Source organism: Scyliorhinus torazame, chromosome 11 (assembly GCF_047496885.1).
Source record: "Scyliorhinus torazame isolate Kashiwa2021f chromosome 11, sScyTor2.1, whole genome shotgun sequence".
In the NCBI taxonomy this organism is placed as follows: domain Eukaryota; kingdom Metazoa; phylum Chordata; class Chondrichthyes; order Carcharhiniformes; family Scyliorhinidae; genus Scyliorhinus; species Scyliorhinus torazame.
Genome location: NC_092717.1, coordinates 48820606 through 48844531, shown reverse-complemented (window position 1 = coordinate 48844531; position 23926 = coordinate 48820606). Strand labels below are relative to the sequence as shown.

General features: G+C 46.7%; 1 protein-coding gene across 4 annotated transcripts in view; it reads left to right on the top strand.

Annotated features, from left to right (window-relative positions):
- vps41 (VPS41 subunit of HOPS complex) overlaps positions 1-23926 on the top strand; it is a 267921-nt gene that overhangs the window by 68358 nt on the left and 175637 nt on the right. For all 4 annotated transcript variants that reach the window (XM_072467229.1, XM_072467227.1, XM_072467228.1 and 1 more), the window contains exon 5: positions 11509-11583. In XM_072467229.1, the coding sequence (XP_072323330.1) occupies positions 11509-11583 (75 nt within the window). The remainder of the gene's footprint in view (positions 1-11508; positions 11584-23926) is intronic.

The window sequence follows — 23926 nt, the reverse complement described above, 5'->3', positions numbered from 1 at the left end:
TTCCCTAATTGTGTAATCTCTTCCAGTCCTAGAATCCTCCAAGATACCTGTGCTGCTCTAAATTTGACCTCTTGACCATCCTTTCAACTGCCTGGACCATAAGCGGTGGAATTTTCTCTATAATCATCCCTGTCTCTCTTTGTCTCTTTCCTCTTTGTGATGAATATCCTATTATATGTGTTTGGTGCAGTAAGGGTTAAACACCTGGGTTAGTGTGTGTATGACTGCTGCAGTCATGTTTTTAAAAAATATTGGTTTGCAAGACAGCTAAACCTTTGGGAGCCAGAGGTTCAATTAAAGCATCGTAAGAGCTTGGGCCAATGGATTTTTGTTTAGATTAAGAAGGGCTCCCTGTGGAGTAGTTAATTAGATACATTGTGTTCAATTGGTAAGATTATATAACTAATGGGAGGAGCTAGAGTACCAGGCATTTTGCAGGAAAGCAGTTTTGTATTGGATTGGCATGTGAGTAGAAGTCAAGCACCTTCTCTCAATGCAGTTCAATTAAAGATTTGACTGGGGACAGACGAGAAGCAACTGATCTCAGGATTGTGAATTCAACAAGATACAGACAGGAGATTGTTCAGTTGGCTCTGGAGATGGACGTCAAATTATGAAGACAGTTTCTGAAGACCTCAGCTAGAGATCCTGTGTTGGCCTGACAGATTCTTAAACAGTCTCCAAGAACATCTCTTAAGCAAGTATGCCTGAGTCTACTAACTGTATTTGAAAGTGGATTGAGCGCTGAGATGGTTTTATTGTTTGAGTGGGAATAAATATAGCAGTTTGGGGTTATTATGTCACTGTATTAATTAGCATTGTATAAGGGGTAATAGTAAGCCACTTTTCTTGTGGGGTGGAGTAATAAAGTTTGTTTTAATAGACCATATCCTTATTTTGCATGTAATCATTCCTGGAGTGCGGTATACTTTCCTCACAGGCTTCTAAAATATTGGGGTTTCTGTCTAGTATCCTGGCCACTGTTAGGGTCTGGTCTGGGATTGTAATATCCTTTAAGATGCGCTCCTTAAAACCTGCTCCTGAAAACCTATCTCTTTGACCAAACTTTCAGTCACCTGTTCTAATAAGGCAGTGGTGTAGTGGTATTGTCACTGAACTGGTAATTCAGAGATCCAGGGTAATGCTCTGGGGTGCTGGTTCGAATCCCACCAAGCAGATGCTGGAATTTGGTTTCAATCAATAAAAATCTGGATTAAAAGTCTAATGAGGATGACCATAAGACCATAAGACATAGGAGTGGAAGTAAGGCCATTCGGCCCATCGAGTCCACTCCACCATTCAATCGTGGCTGATTTCAACTCCATTTACCCGCTCTCTCCATAGCCCTTAATTCCTCGAGAAATCAAGACTTTATCAACTTCTGTCTTAAAGACACTCAACGTCCCGGCCTCCACCGCCCTCTGTGGCAATGAATTCCACAGATCCACCACTCTCTGGCTGAAAGAATTTCTCCTCATCTCTGTTCTAAAGTGACTCCCTTTTATTCTAAGGCTGTGCCCCCGGGTCCTAATCTCCCCTGCTAATGGAAACAACTTCCCTACATCCACCCTATCTAAGCCATTCATTATCTTGTAAGTTTCTATTGGATCTCCCCTCAACCTCCTAAACTCCAATGAATATAATCCCAGGACCTCAGACGTTCATCGTATGTTAGGCCTACCATTCCTGGGATCATCCGTGTGAATCTCCGCTGGACCCGCTCCAGTGCCAGTATGTCCTTCCTGAGGTATGGGGCCCAAAATTGCTCACAGTATTCTAAATGGGGCCTAACTAATGCTTTATAAAGCTTCAGAAGTACATCCCTGCTTTTATATTCCAAGCCTCTTGAGATGAATGACAACATTGCATTTGCTTTCTTAATTACGGACTCAACCTGCAAGTTTACCTTTAGAGAATCCTGGACTAGGACTCCCAAGTCCCTTTGCACTTCAGCATTATGAATTTTGTCACCGTTTAGAAAATAGTCCATGCCCCTCTTCTTTTTTCCAAAGTGCAAGACCTCGCACTTGCCCACGTTGAATTTCATCAGCCATTTCTTGGACCACTCTCCTAAACTGTCTAAATCTTTCTGAAGCCTCCCCACCTCCTCCATACTACCTGCCCCTCCACCTATCTTCGTATCATCGGCAAACTTAGCCAGAATGCCCTCAGTCCCGTTATCTCGATCGTTAATATATAAAGAGAACAGCTGTGGTCCCAACACTGAACCCTGCGGGACGATGACGATGAAAACATTGTCAATTGTCAGATAAACCCATCTAGTTCACTAAAGTCCATAGCCTAAATGTGACTCCAGGCTCACACCAATGCGGTTTACTCTTAAATGCCCTGTGAAATGAGCCCCATTCAGTTGCATCGAACCACTAGACAATCCATAAAGAATGAAACTGAATACACCACCCAACATCGGCCAAGGCACCAGAAACGACAAGGTATCTCAGCCCTATACGCCCTGCAAGGTCTTCCTTCCTAACATCTGACGGCTTGTGCCAACACTGGGAGAGCTCTCCCCCAGAATATCAAGCAGTAGACTGACCTAATCATACCTTATTGATAATGTCCCAGATACCACCATCCCCAGGTATATCTCGTCCCACACTCCAACAGATGTGGTGGCATAGTGTACACAGTTGGGAGGAAGTTGCCTGGTAGCCCTCAACATCGATTCTGGACCCCATGAAGTCTCATGGCATCAGATCACACGTGAGCAAGGAAACCTCTTGCTGATTGTCACATAACCACGAAACCCTCCCCATTCAACTGATGAATCAATACTCCACCATGTTGAACGCCACTTGGAGGAAGCACTTGAGGGTGGTAAGAACAGTGTTCTTCAAACATTTTTTCCGGGGACCCCCTTTTACGAACCGGCCAATCGTTGGGACCCAACCCGGCTCACCTTCGCGACCCACGCCGGCCGACCTGCGCGACCCACCATTTTCTCTTGCCTTGTTTGCTGCTGACAAAAATTGAGGAAATGGTTTTGGGTCCCTTTGGCCCTCGTACACGCTCCTCCAATGGAACCTGTTGGATGAAGGTGAAGCCTTCCGGTGTCGGAAAGTACGGAGTCTCCATCTGTCCAAAGTTCTGCATTTTTTTCCGATTTAAAATTTTATCAAATAAACCCCCCCCTGAACTTGTAAAAAAAAAAAAAAAAAAAAAATGAAATGAATAAAATAAATGAGTAAAACCGCCCTGAACTTGTAAAACAATCACGGCCCCACTGCGCATGCGTGCCCGATCATCGGCGTGCATGCACATAGTTATGTGGCACACATGCGCAGTGCGGCCGCATATTTTTTACATGTTCGCGGCCATTTTGAAGGCTGCTTGCAGCCGGCGTTATTAACAGCCGGCTGCTGCGGCTGTTGGGCGCAGATTTGCGTGATCGGGAGCGCCGCGACGGACGGCTCCCCGACACCCGCCCGCGACCCACCCGCAGGTCACCCCCCAAGTTTGACAATGCTGGTCTAGAATGTATTCCGGATGGGTGACTTCACCAAAAATGTCTCAGTAATGCCACTACTGACTGGGCTCACTGAGTGCTCAAGGACATAGGTGCTAGACTGAGTCTGCAGCAGATGGTGAGGAAGCAAACGAGGGAAAAACATAGTTCTCCTCATCCTCACCCAGCTGTTGCAGCTGCATTTGTCCATGACCTTTAGTTGTAAGAATGACCACGCACCGTTGTGGATACAAAGTCCCATCTTCACATTGAAGATACCCTCCATCGTGTTGTGTGGCATTACTACCACTGTCCTAAATGGGGTAGATTTCAAACAGACCTAGTAACTTGCGTCTGGTCATCTATGATGCTCTGTGGGCCATTAGCGGTAGGGCAGATTTGTACACAATCTATAACCTCATGGCCTGGCATATCCACCACTCCACCATTATCACCAAGCCAAGGGTTTAATCCTGGTTCAATGGAGAGTGTAGGAGGGTATACCAGGAACTGCACCAGGCATATCTAATAGTGAGGTGTCGATCTGGTGAAGCTACAACTTGGGTCTACTTGAGTGCCAAACAGCACAAGTGGCATGCAATAGATAAAGCTAAGTGAGTCCACCAACTGATCAGAACTAAACTTTGGAGTCTTGTCGCATGCATTTGTGAGTGGTGGAGGATAATTAAGCAACCCACTGGAGGAGGAGGCTCCACAAATATCCCCATCCTCCATGATGGGGGAGCCCAGCAGATCAGTACAAAAGAGGACGCTGAAGCATTTGCAACAATCTTCAGCCATAAGTGCCAAGTGGGTGAATCTCCATCTCCTCCAGAGGTTCCCATAATTACAGATGCCAGGCTTCAGCAATTTGATTCAGTCCACAAAATACCAAAAAATGGTTGAAGGCAGTGGACACAACCCTGACAATATTTCTGCAATAGTACTGAAGACTTGCGCTCCGGAACTCAACGTGCCCCTAGCTAAGCTGTTCCAATATAGCTACAACAATGGCATCTACCCGGCAATTGTCACTTGGGCAATTGCTCTATACACAAAGTGTAGGCAAATCTAACCCGGCCCCATGCGCCTACTCTCTCTCATCAGTGAAGTAATGGAAGGGACCATCAACATTGCTGTCATGTGGCACTTGCTCGGCAATAACCTGCTCACCGATGCTCTGTTTGGGTTCAGCCAGGGCCACTCAGCTCCTGATCTCATTACAACCTTGGTTCAAACATGGTCAAAAAAACTGAACTCCAAAGATGAAGTGACAATGCGGCGTGCCATTCCTGTAAGAATAAAGGACATTTCAAATCCATATTCTGCAGAAAAGTGTTCCTAATATAGAAATTTAATGAGAAACAAATGAAAACATCTAGCATTCAACAAATTGAAGATGGGCAAAACAATGAAATGCGACTCTTGGGAGAAATTACAGTCTAATTGTAACAGTTGGAGCACAGACGTGGTCAACGGGTATAAAACAAATTAGACACTGTAGGAGTTTCAGTTCTTTCTGTCAGGTGGATGTACCTTTAAGAAATGGTTTTTTATCAAATAGCTGCAGTGATGTCAAGTGTGTGGGTGGAGCTGGGCTGTCTGTCTTTCACTTTTGTTTTTGAGCTGGCAGATGCAGTGTGTTTTGGATTTCTTTTTCAGAGATGGATAGCTGTATTCAAAGCAAGCAGCTGTATAATGATCTCTCTCTCTCTACAAGCTAAGGAATGTCTCCAGATCATTTATGATTCAAAGTAATACCTGTTTCTGTAGAGAATGTAAATCTGCTGTCTTTATTTAAAAAGGGTTTAATTTGTGTATGTTGTTTGGAAAGTTATCAAGGGTTATCTATAGAGTACTGTATCTTGGGGGGGGGGGGGGGTCAGTATTGGTAGCTGGTAAACTGTTTACTGTGTGTTTATAAAATGTTAACTGGATTCATAGAATAAACATTGTTTTGTTTTAAACATACTTTAGCTCTCTGTTGCATCACACCTGTAAAGTGGGCCCTTGTGCTCCCCATAACCAAAATCTATTAAAAGTTGTAGGTCAGGTGAACTCCATGATATACTTTGGTGTTCTCTAAACCCTGGCTCATAATATTTCAGATACAGAACAAATGTCCAAAGCGTACATCTCTTTAGCCATCGATCATACAACTCCATGGTCCAGGAGGCATTCAGCTGGTGGTCAAGAGACAGTTGATTTCTAAACTTCAGTACAGAGGAAAGAAGTCCCCAGCGTTTTATGTAAGAGTGTTCACTGTTTAGCTGGAAAGCTTGTTTAAGATCTGCCACACATCTATAAAGTAGATAAGGTGGGAGGCCAAGGAAAACCTAATTCGGGACAGAATTTCCAAAATGAATCTGAGGTCTTGAAGTACTCTGAATTGAGTACTGAATAGAACATACACTGCAGAAGGAGGCCATTCGGCCCAGCTAGTCTGCACCGACCCACTTAAGCCCTCACTTCCACCCCATCCCTGTACCCCAATAACCCCTCCTAACCTTTTTGGTCATGAAGGGCAATTTATCATGGCCAATCCACCTAACCTGCACGTCTTTGGACTCTGGGAGGAACCTGGAGCACCTGGAGGAAACCCACGCAGACACGGGGAGAACGGGCAGACTCCGCACAGACCGTGACCCAGCGGGGAATCAAACCTGGGACCCTGGTGCTGTGAAGCCACAGTGCTATCCGCTTGTGCTACTATCCACTTGTGCTACTATCCACTTGTGCTACCGTGCTGCCCAAATAAGACCACCAGAAGCTAGTAGAAACATTGGAAAACCCTGAGGAAACCTCCAGCAGACTTCCCATGAAGAAACCACAAGTTCATTACCTGGAAGGGAAACTTTCATCAAGCAAGGAACAGATGGACAAACTTGAGCAAGGAAAATAATAAAAACAATTTAGCAGCCACATTGTTATACATTCCTGTTGAAAAGCTTGAACAAAAGGATATCGGCGATGTATGCTTCATTGTCCACAAAAAGTTTTTACAAGCAGCAACACAGGCTAAGTAAAACTTAAGGCTGATGAAGGATGTGCTAAAATTTGGGAATATTGCATAAATGGATGGGTAGAATATGTTTCAAATAATCTCATCCGAAAGCAATGCTTTGAGCGACAAATACTTCTTTGTGTCAGGATTACTTGCTCGTTTATGATAGATTTAAAATATAGATTCGGGTGGCGCGGCGACAGTGGTTAGCGCTGCTGACCCTCCGCGTCAGGTACCCAGGTTCAATTCTGGCCTTGGGTCTCTGCGTGGAGTTTTCAAGTTCTCCCCATAACTGTGTGGGTCTCCTCTAGGTGCTCCGGTTTCCTCCCACAGTCTAACGATGTGCACAATAAGTGGTTTGGCCATGCTAAATTGCCCTTTCGTGTCCAGGGATGTGCAGGTTGGGATAGAGTGGGGAAGTGGGCTTGGGTGGAGTGCTCTTTCAGAGGGTTGGTGCATGCTCGCTGGGCCGAATGGCTTCCTTCTGCACTGTAGGGGTTCTATTTAAAAAAAAAAAAAATCATTTATGGGATGTGGGTGTCACTGGTTAGGCCAGCATTTATTGTCCAACCCTAGTTGCCCTTCAGAAGGTGGTGGTGAGTTGCGATTTTGAATCCTTGAAGTCCTTGAGTTGTAGGTATATCAACTGTGCTGTTAGGGAGGGACTTCCAGGATTTTGCCCCAGCAACAGCGAAGGAACGGTGAGATATTTCCAAGTCAGGGTGTTGAGGGACTTGGAGGGGAACCTCCAAGTGGTGGGGTTCCCAGGTATCTGCTGCTCTTGACCGTCTAGATGGTAAAGGTCGTGGGTATGGAAGGTGCTGTCTTAAGGAACCTTGAGTTACTGCAGTGCATCTTGTAGATGGTACACACGGCTGCCACTGTTCGTCGGTGGTGGAGGGATTGAATATTTGTGGAAGGGGGGTCACTCAAGCGGGCTGCTTTGTCCTGGATGATGTCAAGCTTTTTGAGTGTTGTTGGAGCTGCACTCATCCAGGCAAGTGGAAAGTATCCCATTACGCTCCTGACTTGTGCCTTGTAGATGGTGGACAGGTTTTGGGGAGTCAGGAGGTGAGTTATTTGCCGTAGGATTCCTAGCGTTTGACCTGCCCTGGTAGCCACAATGGTTTTTTTCCAATTCAGGAGCAATTTAGCATGGCCAATCCACCTACCCTTTTGGATGTGGGGGCAAAACCACACAAACACTGGGAGAATGTGCAAACTCTACACGGACAGTGACCCAAAGCCGGGATCAAACCTGGGACCTCAGCGGCTTGAGACAGAAGTGTTAACCACTGCGCCACCATGCTGCCCTTGTAGCCACAGTATTAATATGACTAGTCCAGTTCAGTTTCTGATCAATGGTAATCCTCAAGATGTTGATTTCATAGAATCATACAATTTACAGTGCAGAAGGAGGCCATTCGGCCCATTGAGTCTGCAGCGGAACTTGAAAGAGCACCCCACGCCTCCACCCTATCCCCACCCAATCTTTTTGGACACTAAGGGCAATTTATCATGGCCAATCCACCTAACCACATCTTTGGACTGTGGGTGGAAACGGGCACCCGGAGGAAACCCATGCAGACACCGGGAGAATGCGCAGACTTCGCACAGTGACCCAAGCCCGCTTTTCCAACGCAGCGGGAGGTGCAGATAGAGACATTGAGGCGGGTTTGTGTGATGGACTGGTCTGTGTTCACAACTCTCTGAAGTTTCTTGTGGTCTTGGGCCAAGCAGTTGCCATACCAGGCTGTGATTCATTCTACTGTGCATCTGAGTCAATGTGGACATGCGGAATTTCCTTAGTTTCCTGAGAAAGTAAAGGCGTTGTTGTGCATTCTTGGTGGTAGTGTCGATTGTGGGTGGACCAGGACAGATTTTTGGTGATGTGCACACCTAGGAATTTGAAGCTGTTAATCCATCTCCACCTCGGGCCCCGTTGATGCAGACAGGGGTGCGACAGTACTTTTCTTCCTGAAGTCAATGACCAGCTCTTTAATTTTGCTGGCATGGAGGGATAGATTGTTGGCATTACACCACTCCACTAGGTTCGCTATTTCCCTCCTGTATTGTGACTGGTCGTTATTCGAGATCCGACTCACTACAGTCATGTCGTCTACAAACTTGTAGATTGAGTTGGAACCAAATTTTGCTGGCATGGATTTTGCCACGCAGTCGTCTGTGTATAGGCAGTATAGTAGGGGGCCAAGTACGTTGCCTTGTGGGGCCGCGGTATTGAGGACTATCGTGGAGGAGGTGTTGTTGTTTATTCTTACTGATTGTGGTCTGTCGGTCAGAAAGTCGAGGATCCAGTTGCAGAGTGAGGAGCCAAGTCCTCGGTTTTGTAGCTTTGATATGAGCTTGGCTGGGATTATGGTGCTGAAGGCGGAGCTGTAGTCAATAAAAAGGAGTCTGATGTAGGAGTCCTTGTTGTCCAGATGCTCCAGGGATGAGTGTAGGGCCAGGGCGATGGTGTCTGCTGTGGACCGGTTGCGGCGGTATGCAAATTACAGTGGATCTATGATCCTGATGTGCTGACCAACTTTTCGAAGAACTTCATTCCGATTGATGTCAGGGCTGCCGGATGGCAGTCATTGAGGCACGTTGCCTGGTCCTTCTTTGTCACCGATATGATGGTGGTCTTGAAACAGGTGGGGACCTCGGAGCAGAGTAGGGACAGGTTGAAGATGTCCATGAATACATCTGCCAGCTAGTCCACGCAGGCTCTGAATGCACGACCAAGGATCCCGTCCGGGCCCCGTCTCCTTCAAAGGGTTCACTTTCAAGAAGGCCGATCTGAGTTCGGAAGCTGTGATGGTGGGTATTGGTGTGTCCGGGGCTGCTGGGGGCACTCAACAGTGGATTGATGGTTTCATTCTCGAACCGAGCATAGAATGGATTGAGTTCATCGGGGTGAGGTGTGCTGCTGCTGGTGGTACTGCTCTGCTTCGCTTTGTAGCCTGATATGTTGTTTTGGCCTTGCCACAATCGATGAGAGTCTGTAAGGTTCGTCTGTGAGCAGAAAAGAAAAAATATCAAGAGTTACATTCGATATATGGTACAGAAACAGGCTATTCAGCCCAACCAGACCACCCAACCAGACCACAACAGTGTTTATTCTGCTCTTTCTTCTTCATCATCTTTTCCTACCCAAATATATGATCGTAACCCTCTATCCCCTTTTCCCTCATATGCTTGTCTAATTTACTCAAGTGCATCTATACCTTTTGATTCAATCACTCTCTGGGGCAGTGAGTTCCACATTCTAGCCACTCTTCGGGTCAAGATGTTTCTTCTGAACTCCATATACTCTTCCCCAAAAGTGGAAACATTTTCTCTGTATCCATTCTATCAAAACCTTTCCTAATTTTAAAGACCTTTATTGGGTCAACCCTCCGCTTATTTTTTCAAGAGAAGCCTGTCAATCCTTTCCTGAGATATTTGCCCCCACATTTCTGATATATCTCAGGAAAGGATTGACAGGCTTCTCTTGAAAAAATAAGCTGAGGGTTGACCTAATAAAGGTCTTTAAAATTAGGAAAGGTGTTGATAGAGTGGATACAGAGAAACTTCCCCTCAAGATTTTGGTGTCCTCCAAAAATTGAGAAACTGAATATTTTATTCCAAAGTCTAATTCATCGATGTAAAGTTCTCAGAACAAATTCAATTGGCACCCGGATCAACAATTGAATCTTGCATACTCCAGTCTGTATATCACTGAGGAAAGCTCACTCTTCCCACCCCTGACCATATCACCTACTTTTATGTACAAGAGTATGTAGATACTGATGGGTTGTGACGAGCTGGACAATTTTTTATTTCCCTCACTCCTAGGCCAAAATTGTGGAAGAATGTTGTATATGTTATGTTGCTATCCCATGCCAAACAGTTCTTGCTGGTGTTTATAATCAACATGAACATTTATCCTAATGTCATGCTCCTGGTGGCATATCTGTTCATCACACTGTTTCTTTATATGACAATACAGTGTATTCTTAAATGTTGACATGGTCTCTCCAGTGACTAAGTGCATTCCAGTCTCAGTGTTTTAAAAAAAAAAACCCTCCCCTCTTCCTCACACTACCAGACTAGTCGGTAAGGCATTTTCCTAACTTAGATCTTTTATGCACAATTGGCTCACTTACCGTCTATGGGGAGCTCTAACGGAAATTCCAAATATTATTTGTGTTGAAGAGGATATTCATGTGGAAAAGTATTTTCTTGACCCTCTGCCACTGAGAATAAAATCAATAATGGTGAATGTGATCAGTTATTCCATTGTTTGCAAAATGAGCATACATTTATTTCATTTTAAGAATTTGTTTTGAATTGAGGGGCAATTTGGCATCGTGAGGCAGCAGTGCTAACCAACCACTGCATCAATGTGCCGCTCAGATTTATATCATCATGTACTTAATGGGATAGTATTATTTATTTTGTGGAACAAATAGTTTTTGTTCATTCTCGAGATGTGGGTATGATCACGTTGATGGTTATTTCTCATCCTGAATGCCCAGCGGTTTGGTTTCACTGATTGGCTTGCCAGACCACTTCAGGTGGCAGTTAAGAAGAATTTACATTGATGCGAAACTTGAATCGTACCAGCCAGATACATGTGAGAATTGCAAGGCCTCTCCTAAAGGGCTTTAGTGAACCAGTTGAATGACGATCCAACAATTTTTCAGTCTATTGGTGTCAGCATTCTATTTACTGATTTTAAGAAGAAATGTACGTTCATAGTCTCAAACCACTATGATGTATTTTAAGATTGCCAGTGTTACTCAAGCACAAAGATGATAAGAGTCTGCTCAAACGTCTACCATTAATTTGAGTATTGCTAACTTGGACTTCCAAGATACAAATGTTTTATTTTTATTAATATTTGAAAAAAATTCTATTGACCCATTTATGTTTCCTTCCTCTATGTACCTTTAGTATGAGTGCCCAGAACAGCTGTCCAATAAGACTATGACATCTATGTCCATGACACATTGAGCAGTGAGTGACATGTTGTGCCTTGGTTACTGCATTTCAGAGCACTGTGAAGGTGAATCAAGTTAGCTTGGATGAAAGCGGAGAGCATATTGGGATTTGTTCAGAAGATGGCAAGGTAGGAACTATATGGCTTACTTTCCTACATCTTTCCCTACAGCTATATCCCTGTAGCTTTTCCTACATCTTCTGTGACTCCTTGTTGCCGTTGGTCCATTTTCCCCATTTCCCTACTGAAGTTGATGCAATTTCCTGTCGCTGCATATTCCTGTTTCTCTTCTGCCTTCCTGTATTTTAACTCGAGCACAAAATTATGCACCTTTATATTAATAGCTTAATGATGACAAACAGCATGAACAAAAGAGATAATCCGGCCAGACAAATCACCTGAATGTTTTCCTGAAGTCATTCTGACTCGCACACGTATCTGTACATTCTGTATTATTTATTTACTCTTATTTATTTTCCTGGGATGTGGGCCCGTCCCTAGTTATCCTTAACTAAGTGACTTGCTAACCATTGCAGAGGCGGTTAAGAGTTGACCACATTGCTGATGGTTTGGAGTCGCATGTAGGTCAGACCGAGTAAGGATGGCAGATTTGCTTCCCTAAAGGACATTAGTGAACCAGATGAGTTTTTACAGCCATCACTAGCTTTATATTGATTAAATCCTACCAGCTGCTGTGGTGAGATTTGAGCCCATGTTCCCAAAGCATTAGCCTGCGCCTCTGGATATTACCAATGATATTACCACTACACCATTGCCTTCCCCCAGATCCATGTATATTTTGAATTTTTCCCTCGCAAAAGTTACATTGAAGGCATTTGTTTAGAATTTAGCGTGCATACACAAGTACAGAGCCTGATAGATAATGGAAAGACACCCGTGGCTTATAGAACAGAAAAATCACCAGCAATGTTCAACAAGTTAGGTATCATTAGAGCTTTTGCTTTCTTTTTAGCGCTTAATAATGTCCAAGGCTCCAACCCATATATTAACAGGTTATTTTGGCAGTGAGATTGCAAATCTGTGTGGGACATTATGAATAAATTGCACATGTAACATAAACAGCACGTCCATCAAAGCAATAATTGTAGAAAAAATTCTGAAATTATTGCTGAGGAACCAGGGAAATGCTGGAATATAACCAACCTAGTTGGATCATTACCCAGGTAGTCCTGTCCACAAAAATCATCAGCAGTATGATGGAAAGGTAATCAACCGTGCTACCTGTTGTAATATGCCTTTAAGGGACAGCAGCATGCCATCACTAGAAGAGAAGCATGTCATGCATTCCAGTCTCTCATTCATTCTCACCTGTTAGTACAACACATGGCACATTGCTCTGCTGCTGATGTCTTTTTTGTGTGTGTGTGTGTGTGTGTGTGTTCACGTGCCTTGTGTAAATAACATCTTTACCTAATCCCTTGAGGGACTGGTGTCTTTATATCGTTATTAAAAAATGACATGGCATTCAGCGGTGGTCAAACAGCATGGCAGCAAGATTAAGTACAGGTATGACATGGTAAACAGCCTTGGATCATATTACATGGCATCAGACAACAGTCAATGTTTTGGTCAGATCGCAACAAGTCGTAGTATCAAAACTTCACAGGAAAGCTTTGAAGACACAGGACTGGATTGTGCTAAAATAAGGAGATGGTAAAGAGATGGATCCTTTGTGGTGAAATTGCAGTGCATAGTCTGTCAGTTCAGTGGGCATTATCTCTCAGAGTGGGGTAGTGTGTTGAGAGGACCAGCTCCAGGTTAGCTGAGTAGGGGATGCAAGTGATCTGAGTGTGGGTTGGATCGATAGTGAGCAAGGGAGAATCAAACAAAAAATAAACCAGCATTAAAATCAGGCCAGAGAAAGTTACAATTGTAGAAGGTGGAGCACTGGGAAAGCATGCAAAAGCAGCTGCATCGATACACATCTCAGGTACTCTGGGAGATGCAAAGTCAAAGGGATGTTGTCAAAATGTCCACAAAGGTCCGCAGTTTGAATTGGGATGCAGATGACCTACTTTGCAAATTCGGAATGTTTAAATAGCGTAGAGAGCTATGGTTTCTTGATTCAAGTGTGTCTGAAACATATAAGCAAGCCATAACAATTTGCCTACCAATTGGGAATTAAGGTCTACATATACTGAACATGTCAGGATTAACAACAAAAGAGCTGAAAGATCTCCAAAAGATATGGACCACGTCGGAAGACTGGTTCAAAATCAGATTAAACTTCCATATTCATTGGCTAGAGTTAATGTCATTTCAACAACAACCTGCAGAATCCATGGACCACTTCATCAGCAAATGTAGAGGAATGAGTACACATTGTGATTTTTCTAGCAGACAGAATTTTTCAGTGCACAACCCAATTGTTGATGCACTCACTAGAACACCCAAACATAGCAAGACATGTGGAAGATGTGGCCTTCCAAGGAAATGTGCAATTTTTAATAAATTCTGCAAGGCATGTGACAGAAAAGGCTATCGGCAGCACCAGTGTACTCTAGCAAAGACTGATGCAGCTACAAAGAGCAATGCACTGATCCAAACAGGTCATACGCAACAGGAAGCTTCAGGTTAAAAAAAAAGATCATTTGGTATCCTGTCAGAAAATAAATATGAGGTGATTGGCAATCCAGAAAAGGATGATGATGCGCATACTGAGGCGAAAAGTGGTGAACATAGGCTTCTCACCATCAATCTTGAAAAAACATACATACCTTCACACAAGTGTTTGCCTAAATTCAAATTATCTGTCCTAAGAAAGTTGATAAACATCCACTGTTGACACGGGCAAGTGGCAACAAAGTGTTGGGTGTTCTGGATCACATACAGGTCACCAACACTTGAAGTAGTGCAACACTATTTTATTAAAAGGTTAACGATTTAAACATACTTGAACTATGGGTAAATACAATACCAGCTTTAACTAAAGACCTTTGCCTTGTCCTAACTAGTTGATGCACTCAGCACATGGTGAATATCTGTGTTGCAGGTTGTGAGCTCTGTGCTCCTAACTAGCTGCTACTCGAAAGAGCGGGAACTCTGATGCCCCCTGTCTTTATAGTGTGTGTGCTCTCACTGGTGATTGGCTGCGGTGTTGTGTAAGTTGATTGGTATCAGTGTGTGTCTGCACCATGATATACTGGTGTATATTATGACATCCCCCCTTTTATATAAAAAAGTGTGCCTGCGTGACAATAAATAGTGTGTGGTGAATGTTCCTGACTACGTGTGTGCGAAATATGTACAGGACTATGTACATAAAACTAAGCTACTTACATGGGAAGGTGCCTGTTGCAGAAAAAAACGTGTGTCACACAAATAACGAGATGAACACTATATACAAACCACTTGAACGATTAAACGGAAGAACAGAACAGACCAGAGAGTCCATTAATGCACAGAATTCACAAATTAAGTCTCTGAGGTGGGCGATGAATTCTGGTTGACCGCCTCAAGGGTGGGTCAGGAGCCACCAGCTGAGGAGCGGGCTGGACTGCGTCAGAGTGAGGAGGATGCAGAGTAACCGGAATCTCTGCATAGTGCAGGTCAGGGACAACAGGGGGGCGTGGCACTGGCGGAGGATCACGTAGCGAGGGCGGAACGAGACGAAGGGCACGCCGAATATTGCGCAGAATGGAACCATTCGGTAGACGAACCAGGAACTAGCGGGGAGTCACCTGCCGAAGAACCACAGCGGTTGCAGACCAGCCACCATCCGTAAGATGGATGCGGACGTTGTCATCTGGAGCCAGAGCAGGGAGATCAGTCGCACGGGCGTCATGAGCCGCCTTGTGCTGTGCACGAGACAGTTTCATTCGTTGAAGGACCGGAACGTGGTCGAGGTCTGGGACGTGAATGGACGGCACCGTCGTCCTCAGGGTGCAACCCATGAGCAGCTGGGCTGGCGACAGGCCAGTGGACAGTGGAGCTGAGCGATAGGCCAGTAGGGCGGGGTAGAAGTCGGATCCCGCATCGGCAGCCTTGCAGAGGAGCCGTTTGACGATCTGGACGCCCTTCTCCGCTTTGCCATTTGATTGGGGGTACAGGGGACTGGATGTCACATGCACAAAGTTGTACCTCCTGGCAAGGTTGGACCATTCCTGGCTTGCGAAGCAGGGGCCATTGTCCGACATCTCAGTGAGTGGGATGCCGTGACGAGCAAAGGTGTCCTTACAGGCACGGATGACTGCAGACGATGTAATGTCGTGCAAACGTACCACCTCCGGGTAGTTTGAAAAATAGTCTACAATCAGAACATCGTCCCTGCCCAGCGCGTGGAACAGGTCGATGCCGAACTTGGACCAAGGGGACGTGACCAACTCATGGGGTTGTAGGGTCTCACGTGGTTGGGACGGCTGGAACCGCTGACAGGTGGGGCAGTTGAGCACTGTGTTGGCGATGTCGTCATTGATGCCGGGCCAGTACACTGCCTCTCGGGCCCGTCGGCGGCACTTCTCCACGCCAAGATGGCCCTCGTGTAGCTGTTACAAGACGAGCTGGCGCATGCTGTGCAGGATAACCATGTGGTCCAGCTTCAGGAGGACACCATCGACTACCGCCAGATCATCTCTGATGTTGTAGAACTGCGGGCATTGGCCCTTGAGCCACCTGTCTGTTAGGTGGTGCATGACACGCTGTAGCAGGGGGTCAGCCGCAGTCTCGCGGCGAATTTGGGCGAGGCGTTCATCCGTGGCAGACCTGGCAGACGAATCCCGCTGGGTCACATGGGGTGTTGACTGCCCTGGACAGAGCGTCGGCTATGATCAGGTCTTTTCCCGGGGTGTATACGAGCTGAAAGTCGTATCGCCGGAGTTTGAGCAGAATGCGCTGGAGGCGAGGCGTCATGTCGTTCAAGTCTTTTTGTATTATATTGACCAGCGGGCGATGGTCGGTCTCGACGGTGAATTGGGGAGGGCCATACACATAATCATGAAACTTGACGACACCGGTCAACAGGCCCAGGCACTCCTTTTCTATCTGCGTGTAGCGCTGTTCCGTGGGGGTCATGGCGCGTGACGCATATGCAACGGAGGCCCATGATGAGGCCTCATCGCGTTGCAGGAGCACTGCCCCAGTGCCAGATTGGCTGGCATCGGTCGAAATTTTTGTCTCTTCCGCTGGATCAAAAAAAGCCAATACCGGGGCCGTGGTAAGTTTGGTTTTACGTTCTCTCCATTCGCACTCGTGGGCAGGAAGCCATTGGAAGTCTGTCGTCTTCCTGACCAGGTTCCTGAGAGCTATGGTATCAGAGGCGAGATTAGGGATGAACTTCCCTAGGAAGTTGACCATGCCCAGAAATCTGAGGACCGCCTTCTTGTCCTCTGGCTTTTTCATGACTGTGATGGCAGCCACCTTGTCCGCATCTGGCTGCACACCCAACTGGGAGATGTGGTCCCCTAGGAACTTTGAGTTCCGTCTGGCCGAAGGAGCATTTGGCTCTCTTGAGGCGGAGGCCCTGCTCCCGTATGCGTTTGAACACGTGCTGGAGGCGACTGATATGCTCCTGCGGGTTGGTGGACCAAATGATTATGTCGTCAACATAGACGCGAACACCTTCAATGCTTTCCATAATTTGTTCCATGATCCTGTGGAATACTTCTGACGCCGATATGATCCCAAACGGCATCCTGTTGTAACAATATCTGCCAAAAGTGGTTGACCCGAGCCATCTGGCACGTGACCTCTTTGCGCTTGGGGATTGGGTAATGCTCCCTCATTATGTTGCGATTCAGATCCTTTAGATCAATGCAGATTCTGAGCTCGCCGGAAGGCTTCTTTACGCACACCATGGAACTGACCCAGTCGGTTGGTTCCGTAACTCTGGAGATCACTCCTTGGTCTTGGAGGTCCTGCAGCTGCTGCTTGAGGGGTGCTGGGACTCTGCGAGGTGCATGCACCACAGGCGTGGCGTTCTGTTTGAGTATATGGGAGCGTGCCCATGCCTTCGAAGACGTCGCGCTGCTGGTCGTGACGGCGTTAAGTTGCGCCCTGAATTCAGCATCCTGGAAGGCATGCGCGTCATCAGGAGAGAGAGAGTGAACTCTTTGAACGAGGTTTAGCAATTTGCATGCCTGTGCGCCAAGCAGAGAGTCCTTCGAGGAGCCCACGATCTCGAAAGGAAGGATGGCTTTTCGTGACTTGTGCATCACTTCGAGTTGGCATGAGCCGGTAGCAGGAATGATGTTGCCATTGTAGTCCAATAGCTGGCAGGCCGATGGAAGGATGGCTGGTTTGACACAAAGGCTTTGGAAAGCAGACCACGCCATGAGATTGGCGGAGGCACCAGTGTCCAGGCGGAATCGTATTTGGGACCGGTTGACCGTCAGGGTGGCACACCACTCATCGTCTGGATCGATGCTGTATACCGACAGCGGCTGGTGTCTTTGCTTCGGGGACAGCCTGTTTTTCGTTACGACACTGACTCGATAAGGCACCTTTGGGTCCTCGGTGTCACTGCTGTGTGGGAGGTCGGAATCGGACTCGGTGACAGTGGGTTGTATTGCCTGAACATTCCTGCAAGGCTGGCTGAAGCGATATGCATTGGAAGGCTGAGCTGCTCGACAGCAGGCAGCATAGTGGCCAAGTCTTCCACATCGTAGGCATTGTCGAGATTTTGCGGGGCATTGCTGCTTTAAATGGACGGAGCCACAGTTGCCGCATGTCGTGACGTCAGCACATTCGCTGCGCCACTGGCATGCGCGGTGCGGTCCTGCATGTCGCCGTCCCCTCGTTTGGTGCGTACAAGCGCGGGAGTCCACGAAAAACGCACAAAATGGCCGCCCTCATCCAGGCTGAGGCCCTGGAGGTGTTCAATCACTTGGACCCGTTCCGCCTCGTGGGAACCTTGCTGCGCCATTTCAGCCGCTTGTATATGAGAGTATCGACTGGTGGCATTTTCATGTAGGACACAGGTCTCAATGGCGGTGGTCGCTAGGGTGAGTTGCTTTACTTTGAGGAGCTGCTGACGTAGGGGGTCCGACTGAACACCAAAAACGATCTGGTCGCGTATCATGGAGTCGGAGGTGGGCCCGTAGCCGCAAGATTGCGCAAGGATGCGGAGGTGCGTTAAAAAGGATTGGAAAGGTTCGTCCTTACCCTGCATACGCTGCTGGAACACGTAGCGTTTGAAACTTTCATTCACCTCTACACTGCAGTGAGTGTCAAATTTGAGGAGAACCGTCTTGAACTTCGTCTTGTCTTCGTCATCTGCAAAGGTGAGCGAGTTGAAAATATGGATGGCATGGTCCCCGGCCGTGGAAAGGAGAAGAGCAACCTGTCCGTGGCTTCGAGGTAGAGCTGGAAGCGCTGTTTGAAAATCTTCCAGTTGGCCCCGAGGTTGCCGGCGATGTGGAGCGGCGGCGGCAGACAAATGTTGTCCATGTTGCAGAATGACGGAATGCTGGCGGAAGGCAGATCACTTGCAGGTAGGTCTAAGAAGTTCTAGCATGCAACCATTCCTGGTATCATGATGTGTTGGGTGTTCTGGATCACATACAGGTCACCAACACTTGAAGTAGTGCAACACTATTTTATTAAAAGGTTAACTATTTAAACGGAGCGGAGCAGGTTAGTCAATTTCAGCGGGAGCAGTGCGCAAGTGATTTCTGGGAGGTAAGTTTCTCCTTTAAAAACACTTGTCTTTGCAGGAGCAGGCCAGTCGATTTCAGCGGGAGCGGTGCGTTAGTGATTTCGGGGAGACCTTCACAGGAGCAGGTCCCGTTTTCGGTCCCTCTTTGCTGTTTTTAAAAACATTTTAGTGTTTAAGGTGGGAACAGGAAGGTCGACCCGCGGACTTCTGGGAAGACCCTCACCAATAAATTCTGGTGGAGAGGAAACCCGAGACACTACACGTGTAGTGTCTCCCACCCGCCCTCCTCCTCTAACCTAATAATAAAACCCATTGGTGTGAGGTAAGTACCATATTTTATTATTATTTTTTTTTTTTTGTTTAATTTAATTTAGTTGTTCGCCAGATCTTGGTAGAAAGTTAGGGGGATGGCAGGGAAGGGAGTGCAATGTTCCTCCTGCAGGATGTTTTGAGGTGAGGGATGCTGTTAGTGTCCCTGCTGATTTTACCTGCAGGAAGTGCTGCCATCTCCAGCTCCTCCAAGACCGAGTTAGGGAACTGGAGCTGGAGTTGGAAGAACTTCGGATCATTCGGGAGGCGGAGGGGGTCATAGATAGCAGCTTCAGGGAATTAGTTACACCAAAGATTGGAGATAGATGGGTAACTGTAAGAGGGACTGGGAAGAAGCAGTCAGTGCAGGGATCCCCTGCGGTCGTTCCCCTGAGAAACAAGTATACCGCTTTGGATACTTGTGGGGGGGGGGGACTTACCAGGGGTAAGCCATGGGGTACGGGCCTCTGGCACGGAGTCTGTCCCTGTTGCTCAGAAGGGAAGGGGGGAGAGGAGCAGAGCATTAGTAATTGGGGACTCGATAGTCAGGGGCACAGATAGGAGATTTTGTGGGAGCGTGAGAGACTCACGTTTGGTATGTTGCCTCCCAGGTGCAAGGGTACGTGATGTCTCGGATCGTGTTTTCCGGGTCCTTAGGGGGAGGGGGAGCAGCCCCAAGTCGTGGTCCACATTGGCACTAACGACATAGGTAGGAAAGGGGACAAGGATGTCAGGCAGGCTTTCAGGGAGCTAGGATGGAAGCTCAGAACTAGAACAAACAGAGTTGTTATCTCTGGGTTGTTGCCCGTGCCACGTGATAGTGAGATGAGGAATAGGGAGAGAGAGCAATTAAACACGTGGCTACAGGGATGGTGCAGGCGGGAGGGATTCAGATTTCTGGATAACTGGGGCTCTTTCTGGGGAAGGTGGGACTTCTACAGACAGGATGGTCTACATCTGAACCTGAGGGGCACAAATATCCTGGGGGGGGAGATTTGTTAGTGCTCTTTGGGGGGGTTTAAACTAATGCAGCAGGGGCATGGGAACCTGGATTGTAGTTTTAGGGTAAGGGAGAATGAGAGTATAGAGGTCAGGAACACAGATTTGACGTCGCAGGAGGGGGGCCAGTGTTCAGGTAGGTGGTTTGAAGTGTGTCTACTTCAATGCCAGGAGTATACAAAATAAGGTAGGGGAACTGGCAGCATGGGTTGGTACCTGGGACTTCGATGTTGTGGCCATTTCGGAGACATGGATAGAGCAGGGACAGGAATGGATGTTGCAGGTTCCGGGGTTTAGGTGTTTTAGTAAGCTCAGAGAAGGAGGCAAAAGAGGGGGAGGTGTGGCGCTGCTAGTCAAGAGCAGTATTACGGTGGCGGAGAGGATGCTAGATGGGGACTCATCTTCCGAGGTAGTATGGGCTGAGGTTAGAAACATGAAAGGAGAGGTCACCCTGTTGGGAGTCTTCTATAGGCCTCCAAATAGTTCTAGGGATGTAGAGGAAAGGATGGCGAGGATGCTCCTGGATAAGAGTGAAAGTAACAGGGTAGTTATTATGGGAGACTTTAACTTTCCAAATATTGACTGGAAAAGATATAGTTCGAGTACATTAAATGGGTCGTTTTTTGTACAGTGTGTGCAGGAGGGTTTCCTGACACAATATGTTGACAGGCCAACAGGAGGCGAGGCCACGTTGGATTTGGTTTTGGGTAATGAACCAGGCCAGGTGTTGGATTTGGAGGTAGGAGAGCACTTTGGGGACAGTGACCACAATTCGGTGACGTTTACGTTAATGATGGAAAGGGATAAGTATACACCGCAGGGCAAGAGTTATAGCTGGGGGAAGGGCAATTATGATGCCATTAGACGTGACTTGGGGAGGATAAGGTGGAGAAGTAGGCTGCAAGTGTTGGGCACACTGGATAAGTGGAGCTTGTTCAAGGATCAGCTACTGCGTGTTCTTGATAAGTATGTACCGGTCAGGCAAGGAGGAAGGCGTCGAGTGAGGGAACCGTGGTTTACCAAAGAAGTGGAATCTCTTGTTAAGAGGAAGAAGGAGGCCTATGTGAAGATGAGGTGTGAAGTTTCAGTTGGGGCGATGGATAGTTACAAGGTAGCGAGGAAGGATCTAAAGAGAGAGCTAAGACGAGCAAGGAGGGGATATGAGAAGTATTTGGCAGGTAGGATCAAGGAAAACCCAAAAGCTTTCTATAGGTATGTCAGGAATAAGCGAATGACTAGGGAGAGAGTAGGACCAGTCAAGGACAGGGATGGGAAGTTGTGTGTGGAGTCTGAAGAGATAGGCGAGATACTAAATGAATATTTTTCGTCAGTATTCACTCAGGAAAAAGATAATGTTGTGGGGGAGAATGCTGAGACCCAGGCTAATAGAATAGATGGCATTGAGGTACGTAGGGAAGAGGTGTTGGTAATTCTGGACAGGCTGAAAATAGATAAGTCCCCGGGTCCTGATGGGATTTATCCTAGGATTCTCTGGGAGGCCAGGGAAGAGATTGCTGGACCTTTGGCTTTGATTTTTATGTCATCATTGGCTACAGGAATAGTGCCAGAGGACTGGAGGATAGCAAATGTGGTCCCTTTGTTCAAAAAGGGGAGCAGAGACAACCCCGGCAACTATAGACCGGTGAGCCTCACGTCTGTAGTGGGTAAAGTCTTGGAGGGGATTATAAGAGACAAGATTTATAATCATCTAGATAGGAATAATATGATCAGGGATAGTCAGCATGGCTTTGTGAAGGGTAGGTCATGCCTCACAAACCTTATCGAGTTCTTTGAGAAGGTAACTGAACAGGGAGACGAGGGTAGAGCAGTTGATGTGGTGTATATGGATTTCAGCAAAGTGTTTGATAAGGCTCCCCACGGTAGGCTATTGCAGAAAATACGGAGGCTGGGGATTGAGGGTGATTTAGAGATGTGGATCAGAAATTGGCTAGCTGAAAGAAGACAGAGGGTGGTGGTTAATGGGAAATGTTCAGAATGGAGTTCAGTTACAAGTGGAGTACCACAAGGATCTGTTCTGGGGCCATTGCTGTTTGTCATTTTTATCAATGACCTAGAGGAAGGCGCAGAAGGGTGGGTGAGTAAATTTGCAGACGATACAAGTTGGTGGTGTTGTCGATAGTGTGGAAGGATGTAGCAGGTTACAGAGGGATATAGATAAGCTGCAGAGCTGGGCTGAGGTGGCAAATGGAGTTTAATGTAGTGTGAGGTGATTCACTTTGGAAGGAATAACAGGAATGCGGAATATTTGGCTAATGGTAAAGTTCTTGGAAGTGTGGATGAGCAGAGGAATCTAAATGTCCATGTACATAGATCCCTGAAAGTTGCCACCCACGTTGATAGGGTTGTGAAGAACACCTATGGAGTGTTGGCCTTTATTGGTAAAGGGATTGAGTTCCGGAGTCAGGAGGTCATGTTGCAGCTGTACAGAACCCTGGTATGGCCGCATTTGGAGTATTGCGTACAGTTCTGGTCACCGCATTATAGGAAGGACGTGGAGGCTTTGGAGCGGGTGCAGAGGAGATTTACCAGGATGTTGCCTGGTATGGAGGGAAAATCTTATGAGGAAAGGCTGATGGACTTGAGGTTGTTTTCATTAGAGTGAAGAAGGTTAAGAGGAGACTTAATAGAGGCATACAAAATGATCAGGGGGTTAGATAGGGTGGACAGTGAGAGCCTTCTCCCGCGGATGGAAATGGCTGGCACGAGGGGACATAGCTTTAAACTGAGGGGTAATAGATATAGGACAGAGGTCAGGGGTAGGTTCTTTACGCAAAGAGTAGTGAGGCCGTGGAATGCCCTACCTGCTACAGTAGTGAACTCTCCAACATTGGGGGCATTTAAAAGTTTATTGGATAAACATATGGATGATAATGGCATAGTGTAGGTTAGATGGCTTTTGTTTTGGTGCAACATCGTGGGCCGAAGGGCCTGTACTGCGCTGTATCGTTCTATGTTCTATAAACATACTTGAACTGTGGGTAAATACGATACCAGCTTTAACTAAAGACCTTTGCCTTGTCCTAACTAGTTGATACACTCAGCACAAGGTGAATGTCTGTGTTGCAGGCTGTGAGCTCTGTGCTCCTATCTAGCTGCTACTCGAAAGAGCGGGAACTCTGATGTCCCCTGTCTTTATAGTGCGTGTGCTCTCACTGGTGATTGGCTGCGGTGTTGTGTATGTTGATTGGTCCCATTGTGTGTCCATCAGTGTGTGTCTGCACCATGATATACTGGTGTATATTATGACACAAAGTACCCGTGCACATTCTAAAAAAGTATCTGGGCAGATGGTGGGATTGTGGTAATGTCACTGGACTAGTATTCCAGAAGCCTAGGCTAATGCGCCAGGGACTGATTTCAAATTCCACCAAGGCAGTTGGTAGAATTTATTTATTTATTTTAATTTAATTTTGAAATATTCCAGTGAAGGGGCAATTTAGCGTGGCCAATAGACCTACCCTGCACATCTTTTGGGTTCTGGGGGTGAGGCCCACACAGACATGGGGAGAATGTGCAAATTTACATGGGCAG